The sequence below is a fragment of the Trichechus manatus genome, unplaced genomic scaffold (assembly GCF_000243295.1).
Source record: "Trichechus manatus latirostris isolate Lorelei unplaced genomic scaffold, TriManLat1.0 scaffold00097, whole genome shotgun sequence".
Taxonomy (NCBI): Eukaryota; Metazoa; Chordata; class Mammalia; order Sirenia; family Trichechidae; genus Trichechus; species Trichechus manatus.
In genome coordinates, this window is record NW_004444033.1 from 4,779,502 (window position 1) to 4,791,636 (window position 12,135).

General features: G+C 42.4%; 1 protein-coding gene across 1 annotated transcript in view; it reads left to right on the forward strand.

The window, feature by feature from the left end:
- Positions 1-763, forward strand: part of SSMEM1 (serine rich single-pass membrane protein 1) — a 7,886-nt gene extending 7,123 nt beyond the window's left edge. The window contains exon 3 of the mRNA XM_004382671.1: positions 267-763. Within this exon, the coding sequence (XP_004382728.1) occupies positions 267-763 (497 nt within the window). The remainder of the gene's footprint in view (positions 1-266) is intronic.
- The last annotated feature ends 11,372 nt before the right edge of the window (positions 764-12,135 follow it).

The following is a 12,135-nucleotide window of genomic DNA, read 5'->3' on the forward strand; positions in this document are numbered from 1 at the left end:
TTTGGAGACCTTTCCCCTTGATCTTATATCAAGGGTCCATAAAACTTCTAAAGTGATATGTCAAGCCCCCATCTGACCCCTCTGGACTGTAGGAGGTAGGGTGTAGTACTAGACAGTGCAGCCAGCTGCCAACACTGCAGATGACTGGAGAAAAGTGGTGGCTTGGTAACTGGCCACTAAGAGTAAGTCCACACGTCCCTAGGTCATACGAAGTTATAGTAGCCAACGATGTGCCTAACTTGTTGATTTGTTTTGTTGGTTTTTAGCAAGCAAAGATGCTTCCTATAAGCAGCACAGCAAAGATGATATCTGGGACTCTTTACAAACAGTGAAGAAACCAAAGCATATCCAACTGACCCCCGTAACTGACTCAGAAGTGGCTTTGATCAATGCCTATCTTGAACGAAGACGAGCCAGGCGCCATTTGCAATTCAACCAGAGGAATCAGATCCAACATGATAGTGATACTACCGACTATGACAGTGAAGAATCTAACTCGGGACTCTCCTCGTGGAAAGAGAGTGCTAGTGAACACCAGCCATCACCAGCCAGTATCAAGAGGAGAAAAATAGCCCAGAGGCAAAAGAATCTGGGAGGTTACCAAATTAGGGAAAGGCCCTGCCTCCATTGCAAAGCCATGAGAACCAACGAGTGGTTGACGCGCCATTTCCTTCAAAACACTTCACTAGCAACTCCAAAGAAGGGAGATATTCAAGAGGAAAATTCTATACCTGACGTTAACACAAAATTCAGTAAATTTTGAGCTTTACCAACTCTTTACCTTACTTGAAGCCAAATGAAAGAGATGATGAAAACCCACCAGAGCTCTAGGTGAGGAAGCTTTTACAATAAAGTCTTTCAACTAACAAAAAATGCACTAGGAACCCAAGAGGTAAAATTTCAGACAAATGTTTGTCCAAAAACAGGCCCGTGAATTTGTTTATGGCACCACCGGAACATCAAAGATCTGCATCCACTGTGATTTTTACTCAAAAAAGCACAAGGCAGATATTTTATGCCTTGAATGTATGTATTTTGTTTATGTCTGCAATACAAATAAGGAACCTCTTTGAAAATATACTATTTGAGAAATGATTTAAATTTACTCATATATTTGGATGATCTGACTGAATGAATGAATTGGTGAAGTTAGCTGGAATAGAAAAGTCCCTGGGTGGTGCAAACAGTTTGCACTCAACTACTAACCTAAAGGTTGGCAATTTGAACCCACCCAGTGGTGCCATGGAAAAAAGACCTGGCAATCTGCCTCCATAAAGATTACAGCCAAGAAAACCCTATGGAGCAGTTCTACTCTGTAACACATGGGGTTGCCATGACTCAGAATGAGTTAGTTGGAATAGAATTACCCATCCTCTCTAGTGTCATGTTTTCAGGTGACTCCGCTAGCAACAGGGCTATATTGCTACATGTGTCAGCTAGGGGCTGGGGAGGAGGAGGAGATGGAAAAGCTGTAATAAGATCTAATTCCTAGAGTAGACCAGGTAGGGGAGGCAGCATGAACCAGAGGGGCAGCTGGGCTGTGGGCTGTCCACAGTTGTTATCCAAAGGTTATGGCAAGTTAGCCACAATCCAGGCAGGCATAGTTGAGACTGGCTTTTCCAGTTAAGTGGGGACCCCAGCTGTGAGGAATTCAGGCAGGCCTTGGTAGGTGGGTGGCCATTCTGCACATCCTTCTGTGGATGGCAGAACCCCAGCTGGGATGTAAAACAAGGCCCAGATCCCAGAGGAAGACAAGATAAAGCAGCAGGAACTCTGGTCACTGGGCCAGAGTTCAGAGAAGGGCTTAAGTCTTGGGGAAGGACTTGGGTACTATACATGATTAAGACTGAAGCCTAATATGAAGGACTTAGCCTTTCATGGGGGACAGGGAGGGGATAGGGAGAGAGACCAGAGAGATGTGACCGGGCTCAGAAGTCATTAACTAATCTCAACAAAGAGACCTGGGGGCAATGTGGGAGCCCCAACCATTGGAACCAGACCACTAGAATCCAGGACTTGGGGTGACATTTCTTAACCTACTTGTGGGGACTTTGCCTTACTCAGATTGCCTCAGAAGGCTGCAGGAGAATGTCAAGATTCAGTTCAAGCATCGACCTTTTCCCTGAAGACTTTACTCCTTGATACCCTCCTTCAGCTTGTTCCCTCAGACAGAACTCACCATGTTCTCCCGCATGCCCCAGTGTACCCCCAAAAGTTCTCTACCTCATCATCCTTAGCATTTTAATGAATGTATTTGTTTGCAAGTCTCTTTTTGTCCCTTATCTATATTTACCCACCCTTAAAGGTAGAGTCCATGATTTGTTGCCTTTGCAACTCTGTGGTCTAGCACAGTGCCGGACGACATGGCAGGTGAGTAATGCAGTTGAGTCGGTATACCCGTGAATTCATGAATGCAAAAAGGAGGAGCTAGTAAAAGCAGAGGCAGAGGAAGTAGGGCAGGGGGCCTAATATCCAAAACTTAGTGAATGATTCTGATATGCCTAGCTGAATATGATCAAGATGGTGTTTAAATTCTCCTGTTTATCTAAATAGAACAAAGAAAGCAAACTAAAAATACAGGAAGTTGCAGAGGCAGGATTTAGACCTAAGTTACCTGGCTTCAGGATGTGGGCTGTTAATTATCATGACTGTAGCCATTATTCTCTGCAGATGGGAGTAATTTCAAGGGGAGTTCACCACCACCTCCCACACAGCCATAAATGATGTCCAAGCATCAACCTCACCAGGGTCTATGGTAAAATGAGGGCCATGGCTACTTTTCAGATAACAAAGTAAGGGCCATGTTCCAAATGTTTTGCTTGTGGATCTAGAATGAAAACCAATCCCACTATTACCCCAAGAGCCATTTATATCAAAGACTGTTACTTTTCCTGGTCTTATCCATGGGGCTAGAACAGATCAGAATTGGGAGGTGGGAGATGGCTGCTTGTAGGAAGAAGGGTCAAGCTGAACCACAAGCTATATGTCTGGAGGGGTTAACCAGGTAATCTGTAAGTATGTTAAGCCATAAACAGATGACAAAACATGGCTAGGAGGATATTCAGAGCCAAGAGAGAATGACACCAAGTCAAAGAGATAAGTCAAGGACACGGTAGGATGAGGAGCAATACTATGTGGGGACCGGATTAATGAGTGAGGAACAGAACTGGTAAGGTGGGACATAGTTCATGAAACTAGGGCTGCAGACACTAGCCTTGGCTGGGAAGTTGCTTTTATGCAAAGCCTGGTGTGAGTGTCTGGGCTGGATAACAGTCCCCTCCTCAGTCCCTCCTTGCTGGATGGGATAAGCCTAAGCCTCCTCTGGTTTTTATGGTAGAAGATAGTAACTTGTTTGTTTGGCTTGTTTGAGGTGAGGCATGGTATTCTTGGGCTTGTCTCCGATCTGCAGCCCATCCATGCGACTAAATATCAGAACTGGCCTCTGGTGACGTTCATCTACATCAAGAAGCATAATTCTTGGCAGGAACTGGGATGCAGGAGAACTGTGGAATGCAGGGAAGTGTCCCACTGAAATAGATACAGCCAAGAATGAGGTTATACTCATAGGAAGTGTTTGGAGAAGGGTTAGGGAATGGGGGAGCTGGGAATTAAGGTCTACAGGGTAGATAGGCTCAAACTCTGAGCTAGGAGAGTGTGGTTTAGTTTTGATGGGTGGAGAGATGAACCAGTAAGTTAAATCTAAACCAATAATAACAGCAACAACATTTACAATAATGGTAATAGGTAACATGTAAAGAGTGATTGCCATATGCCAGGCACTGAGGCAAGTATTTTATAGGCATAAAAGGTTGGTGGTTCAAACCAACACAAAGGCACTTCAGAAGAAAGACCTGGTGATCTACTTCCAAAAGGTCACAGTCATGAAAACCTCACAGAGCACAGTTCTGCCCTGTGCACACAGGGCCACTATGAGTCGGAATTGACTTGAGGAAAACTGGTTTGGTTTTTGGTTTATTTACCCTTCACAAGGCTGTGAGACAGGTATTTTCCTCATTTTACAGATGATGACATATCAGGGAAATGAAATAACATACCCAAGGTCATACAGCTGGTCAGTGTGGGGGAGCTGGCTCTTGGGTCCTGTCTAATCACAAATATTTTAGTTTTACTATGGTGATAATACATTATCCATGTTCTTAACGGAGAGCAATTAGAGAAAAAACTTGCTAGACCAAATACCAAACCAAATCCAGAGAGACCAGAGAAGGACGACTAATAGGAAATGAGCCAAGGGTAAGAAACCCAGCAGAGATAGGAGCCATTAGGAAGTGAGTTGGAGTGAGTTCACCCTGGCCAGGCCTTAAAGCATCACTTGCTTTATCTGCAGTGGATGGGTGCGCCTGGCCAGCTTCAGGGTGGGTCAGGCAGACAGACACCCAGGGTGGTCTACACTAAAGAGAAGGACTGGTGAGGGTAGGAATGAGCTTTGCAAGAGGCAGTAGCAACTAGAGAAGTGTGGTTGGTGGCCAAGGGTTTGAGAGAGCGAGAATGGGGAGAGGGCCAGGCTTCAGAAAGGGCCAGCAGGGTAAGTGAGAACTCTTGTGTGCTTGGGGCACCCTGCTCCATCCCAAGGCCGGTGCCCCAGCAGGCGCTGCCCCCAGCTGGACATCATCAAGCAAATCAGACAGCGTCTGCAGACTCTTCCCCGCCGCCACCCCTTTCTCTTATGACGGAATACTATTGCCCACCATATTCTAGAGGAGTGTTTTCAAACCAGCGACCCATTCACGGATTGTGAAATCAACTCAGTGGGTTGTGACTAGCGTCTATAGAAAAATAAATGGAAAATAACCGAGTGCAGCGCACATAATAAGGGTATTGTTTTTGTTTCTGTGTTGCGTGTATTGGCTGCAAAGCAGATTGTGTTTCTCACTACAGGTAAGAGAGAAAAAAACAAAAAGCCACTTCCCTAGAGGAGTTTTCTTTGTATATTTTCCCCTGTTAGCCAGCGGTACCACTAAGTTAGTGAAGGCTGTAGGTGCTCCCTGCATTCCTGATTGTTGTATGCTGGTAATTAGCAAACCCTCGCTCAGACTATGGGATGGACCAACTGTCTAGTGAAAAGCTTGAATTAAATTATACTGCTTTAAAAGAACCCGGGGTTTATTATTTTCTAATAAAGTGAAAGCTAGCTAACCAACTGTTGCCTGGTCGGCAGGGGTGGGTTTTGCCTTGGTCAATAGACCACAGTAATTCCTAATTGACATTTCAAAGAAGCCTGAGAAACAGGCCAGCCTTTGTTTAAGTCATAATTACCCTGTTTGTATGTAAAAGGATACTTCTAAAGCTTTTCAAAACAACTGGCTCTTTTAAGTAGATAATCATTCCCCTTCCAATCTTGTTTACACTATTTAGAACTTCAGTGAACTCTTTCCCCACCCCCGCCCCGTAGATAGTACAAAGGTTAACTTCAGCCAGCCCTTCCTCGAATTATCACAAATTCCCAATTAGTGAATTCTAAACAGGGTTTCCCTGTAACTATATACCGAAAAGTTGTATGATGTGTACTTTATTGCTCTGAATAACATCTGACAAGTTTGCAAGCACCAGGCCACCTGGATATTCTCTGTCTGTCGGGCACATGTGGTCACAGGGGTGATGGGAGGGTGGGGGGGTGGGCGGTGGGCACAAATCAGGCACAAACACGCAGGGACAGTGATGGGAGACAAAAGGGAGAAATGCTTTTTAAAAAAGTGTCCTTTTAACTTGAATTGTAAACTTTCACTTAAAGCGCAACAATAAAAAAAGAAAAAAATAGTATCCCTTACATACCAACTGAATATATTAAATTATAGGCACTTCTGGGTGTAAAGAAGAGCTGCGCTTTATATCTAAATTTAACAAAGCTACAGATGTGCTTGAAAGTAGAACACAGAGCAGTTGTGTATTTAGACCGGAAGTTATTAGAGAGTCTGAGGGGAGTTGGCAGAGGAAAAGATGCATTACAAATAAAATTGTACTCGTCCTTTTTAAATAACTTTTATTTCTCATTAAGCATTACTGCTCAATGCACAAGGTACTTTTTTTTTTTTTTTAAACAAACATTTTCTAATCCCGGGCAATCCTGTTTTCTAGTTTTTATCGTTTATCTTGGAGCTTGGCCCCTTTCACAGGCCATTCCTCGAGCTGCCTCATTACTGGGGCCTGTTGTCTATAATTGTCTTTGTTTATTAGAGCCCTCTGTCACCGGAAAGTTTCATGTGTTCAAAATCTTGATTTAACAGTGAGAACTCCAGGCAGGGAGCCAACTCTGCTACTAATTAGTATAAATCAAAAGGGGGCAGGCAGGGAGATAAAAACCAGGTTCCCTTGGAAGGGTCTGCCACCGGGGTTAGTAAGATCAAGTGGCCGCCCGGATTGCTGAGGAAGGGACAAAAGAGCCTGCAGAGATGCTGCTTACGGCTGGAGCTTTGTGTCTGTTTTCTCTGACTGCACCCCTTTAGATATAGAAAGGGTCTATAGTAAACTCTGTTGATTGCTTGCCTTTCTTCCATTCTCGTAGAGCCCCGTTTTGTTCCATTGCCCCCCTTCCCTTACATGACTTAGAGTTAGGCCTTGATTGGCCTAAACCAACCATGATGGTACCATTCACTCCCCTCGTCATGAATGGTTCAAACTCGGGCATGTCGTCACATTCTGGGACGTTCCGAGAGAAGTTTCTTCAGTCTTCAAAAAGACACACACAGGGAAGCAACAGTCCCTCTTCTTCGGGTGGATGTTTCTGAGCCTGCACATGATGACTGAAACTATGATAGCCATCTTGTGTCCATGAGGCAGTTACCCTGCATTTGACAGAGGAGAAATGTGGAATAGACTGGGTCTCGAATTAACAAACTCTGGAACCATCCCGTTGGACTTCATGATAGTCAAGATGATTTCTCCTCTTATTGTTGAAGCTTTTTATTTTTATTTTTGTTACTTGCAGTTGATATAGGGCCTCAGTCATCATCTGTAATTTCTAGAGCACTCCTTTTACTTAAAAGGTGCTTTATAATGCTTAAAGTGTTAAATACTGAACAAAGTTTTTATATTTGATGGGGGCAGTGGTGGTTCAGAGGTAAAATTCTCACTTTCCATGCAAAAGACCAGGGCTCCGTTCCTGGCCAATGCACCTCATGTGCAGACTCTGCCTGTCTGTCAGTGAAGGACTGCATGTTGCTATGATGCTGAGCAGGTTTCGGTGGAGGTTCCAGACTAAGACAGACTAGGAAGAAAGGCCTGCTGATCTACTTCTGAAAATCAGCCAGTGGAAACTCTATGGATCACAGCAGCCTGATCTGCAAAGGATCGTAGGGATGGGGCAGGACCAGGCAGCATTTTCTTCAGTTGTGCATGGGGTTGCCGTGAGTCGTGGGCTGTCTGACTGCAGCTAACAACAACAGTTCCCTTGATGAGAGCCTGTGGCTTTGCCTGTGCTGATGATGGTGCGGGGGTTGCGAGCTGTTAATAGTGGGGGTGGGGAAGGGCTTTATACATGTTGTGGGCTTTTGGGGGTTGACTATCTCAACTCCTTTCTTTCCTAATAACTTCCTCTTCCCCCTCCTTCTCAGGAATGTCTGTACAGTGTGATCCTACTATCCCCTCCCTCTCTACCGTCACCCCCACTGTACTGAGGAAGGGGAAGAGGCTGGGAATGCAGCTGGGAGGGTGTGGAAGAAGTTGTTCTGTGCGAGATGAGGAGAGATATTCCGGGGATAAGAAGTCGTGGACTGTCTGGCACCCCAGGCTCCAGACCAACAAAGGACTAAAGTCCTTGGGCCTCTCTCCTAAAATCCCCTGACTTGCTTTGCTTTTTTCTGAATTCCTTTAACCAGAGAAAAGCCTTTTATTATACTGAGATAAGACAAGAGGATTAAATGCATATCAGGGGTGAAGTAACACTTTTATTGTGAAAGAGGACAAATAAGCCACCAGAGGAAAGTGGCTGGGACCAGATCCTTCCCGGCTCTGATGAGCGGAGGCTAGGGGAGCTCAGAAAGATGCTATCAGGGCCATAAGGAGGCCTCAGGCTGGAATGCTAGTCTCCAAATCTTCAAATGTTGAATTCCTCTTGCATTTTAAGACCAAAGTTTACCCCTCTGTAACACCGCCTGTGACTCTCCCAGGAAAGCTGGGTTCCCTGTTGCATATCAGAGTCCTGTTGTAGCACTGGTCACGTTTTACTGTAGAGGCTGCCAATCCCTCCTCTCATTTGTTTGATGTTCAAATAACTGGAACTTTTGGACATTATACCTTGACACCCTTAAACACCCAGAGTTTGGATTTTTGTACTCGAGCTTACCAACGAAATTTCAAATGACTGCATTGTTCAGTTTCAAGAGCACCCACGTCTTTGTGCATATATTTGAATATTTACTACTTGACATTTTATACATGGAAAAACGAATGTGTTGATGTTAGTGATAAGAGAAGTAGATCTCATAAACTGAGTTCCCGTTGAGACAAAGCTGGAAATCGTTAGACATGCTGGAAGGGGTTCGTTTTAGCATCCATCACAGATTTGGACTTAAGCCTGTTGACACTGTTCATTTGTGAAAAAGAAAAAAAAAGATCAAAATTAAAGAACACATATAAAATACTGAAAATATACCCTTGAGGAATATATCTCTCAATGATGATGTGAACTAATTCCTTATATAAAAATCAATTCCAGATAGGACAAAATTGAAAGATAAAACAAGAAAACCATAAAATGTACTAAAAAACAAAAAAACGCTAGTAAAAAACTTTCCTAATCTTGAAGTGGGGAAGATTTTTCCCAGCATAATTTAAATGACAGCCAGAAGCCTTAGAGGAAAAGACTGATACAGTGGCCTGTATAAAAAGATTCTAACTTCTGTAGAGAGAGAGGAAGAAAAAAACAAAACTCAGTACATAAAGTAAAAAAGACAAACCAGGAAAATTTTTAGAACACAAAATGAAAGCAACCCCTAACTTCCCTAATATACAAAGAGTTTTTGAAAAATAAGATAAAGCCAAAGAATTTAGTATAAAAATGGTCAGAGTATGTGAATAAGAAGCTTACAGAAGAGAAATTCCAAATGACCAATAAATACACCAAAAGATGCTCAACTTCACAAATGAAGAAATACAAAATAGAACAATAAAATACTTTTCTTATTTTAGATTGGCGTAGATCCAAGTTTTGACGATACCAGTATCATTAAGGGAGACCTAGTGGCACAGTGGTTAAGAGCCCGCCTGCTAATCAAAAGGTCGGCAGTTTGAATCCACCAGCTGCTCCTTGGAAACCCTATGGAGGCAGTTCTACTCTATTCTATAAGGTCGCTGTGAGTTGTAATCGATTTGAGGGCCATGAGTATAGTATCATTAGGAAGACGGGGGAAGCAAGTCCTTTCAAATGCTGTCAGGGGGAAAGTAAATTGGTATAATTTCTTTGGAGACCAACTTGCGAGTATCAAAAAATGTTCATATCCTTTGACCTCACGATTTCATTACTAAGAATTTGTCCAACAGAAATATCTTTTCAGATGCACCAAAAATGTAGATACACACACAAAAATAATCAGTGCAGTATTGTCTGTGCTTAGGCTGCCAAGTTCCCGAATCTACTTTTTAAAAATGACGTTTTTTTCTTTTTTTTCTGACGAGAAGTACCCATGTTCATTGCAAGAAATCCAAAGAACACAGTTATATTACAGTAGAAAGAAAATTCCACTCCCAGACATGGTTGCTGTTAACAACTCATAAAAACCAAACCCATTGCCGTTGAGTTAATTCTGACTCATAGTGACTTTGTAGGACACAGTAGAACTGCCCCATAGGGCTTCCAAGACTGTAATCTCTATGGAAGCAGACTGCATCTTTCTCCCATGGAGAGTCTGGTGTGTTCCAACCGCTGACCTTTCAATTAGCAGCTGAACCCTTAACCACTGTGCCACCAGGGTTCCTTGTTAACAGTTCAATGAGTATTATTTCCAGGCCGTTTTTGTGCATAAGCAAATGTAATAATCTAAACTTCCCTTTACAAATGTAGGAACTGAATAGATTAAAAAATGTGTTTCTCATACTAAATAGACAATAGATAAGTAGTAACTTTGGTGAAGGGTAAGACAGTACACAATACTGGCGAAGCCAGCACAACTTGTACAAGGAAAGATCATGCAAGCTCCATAGACACATCCAAACTCCCTGAGGGACCAAATTGCTGGCCGGAGGGCTGTGGGGACCATGGTCTCGGGGAACACCTAGCTCAATTGGCATAATACAGTTTACAAAGAAAATGTTCAACATTTTACCTTGGAGAGTAGTGTCTGGGGTCTTAAAAGCCTGTGAGCAGCCATCTAAGATACTCCACTGGTCTCACCCCTTTGGGAGCAAGGGAGAATGAAGAAAACAAGATACAAGCAAAAGATTAGTCCAAAGGACTAATGGACCACAACTACCACGGCCTCCACCAGACTGAGTCCAGTACAACTAGATGGTGCCTGGCTACCACCACTGACTGCTCTGACAAGGATCACAACAGAGGGTTCTGGACAGAGCTGGAGAAAAATGTAGAACAAAATTGTAACTCACAAAAAAAGACCAGACTTACTGGCCTGACAGAGACTGAAGACACCGCGAGAGTATGGCTCCCGGATACCATTTTATTTCAGTAATGAAGTCACTCCCGAGGTTCACCCTTCAGCCAAAGATTAGATAGCCCCATAAAACGAAACGAGACTAATGGGGCACAACAGTCCAGGAACAAGGACTAGAAGGCAGGAGGGGACAGGAAAGCTGGTAATAAGAAACCCAAGGTTGAGAAGCGACAGTGTTGACATGTTGTGGGGTTGTTAACCATTGTCATAAAACAACGTGTACTAACTGTTTAATGAGAAACTATTTGTTCTGTAAACCTTCATATAAAGTCCAATTTAAAAAAAATGTATTGCTGCACATCCAAACTCTTGCTATTGGCTGTTTGAAACTTAGGAGCTAAAAACATTTGAAAACTTAGTGAAGGATACTTCACTATCTGAATTCATTATCCAAACTTTAGCTCTTGGTGTCTGAATATAGTAATAAGTAGATTTGGATAGCCAGGGATAATTGTATAAATACTTTTTCTCTTACAAAAGTTAAATTGTAATGTACACTAGTCAACAACTTGCCTTTTTTGCTTTATAAGTATATATATTACATAAATATATATTTAAGTATATAACATGGATATTGTTCCATGTTAGCTCAGAAAAAGCTATCTCATTTCTTTTTTAATGACTGCGTAATATTCCATTGTACAGGCATATCATAATTCGTTTAACTATTTTTTTTTGATGGATATTTATTGATAATGTAAGTATATTTACTATGGAAAAATGTCCAGGTATTTTTAAGTTAAAAATTAATTTGGATAATATGTATAAAACCAAACCAAACCTGTTGCCGTCGAGTCGATTTCGACTCATAGCAACCCTATAGGACACAGCAGAACTGACCCATAAGGTTTCCAAGGAGCAGCTAGTAGATTCGAACTGCTGACCTTTTGATTAACAGCCGACTCTTTAACTACTGTGGCCCCAGGGCCCCAGATAATATGTATGTTGTTGTTAGGTTCTGTCAAGTTGGTTCTGACTCATAGTGACCCTATGTACAACAGAACGAAACACTGCCTGGTCCTGTGCCATCCTCACGATTGTTAACTATGTTTGAGCCCGTTATTGCAGCCACTGTGTCAATCCATCTTGTTAAGGGTCTTCCTCTTTTTCGTTGACCCTCTACCAAGTGTGATGTCCTTCTCCAAGGACATCCCTGCTGATCCCTGCTGATAACATGTCCAAAGTATGTGAGATATAGTCTCGCCATCCTTGCTTCTAAGGAGCATTCTGGCTATACTTCTTCCAAGACAGATTTGTTCATTTTTTTGACAGTATAGTATGTCTAAAATTTTGTAAAATAAAACAATAAGACTGTGTACCCAACTGTTAATAATCATTAGAGGCACAGATTGAAGTGGGAGTGGGGGGCAACATGTTTGAATGTTTTTACTACAAGAATATTATGTTAGAAGCAGAAAAAATATAAAAAGTGCATAATGGTATGTATAGGAACGTTCTTTGTAATGTACTTTGAAATAGTGCAAAATTGAATATAATTCAAATGTCATAA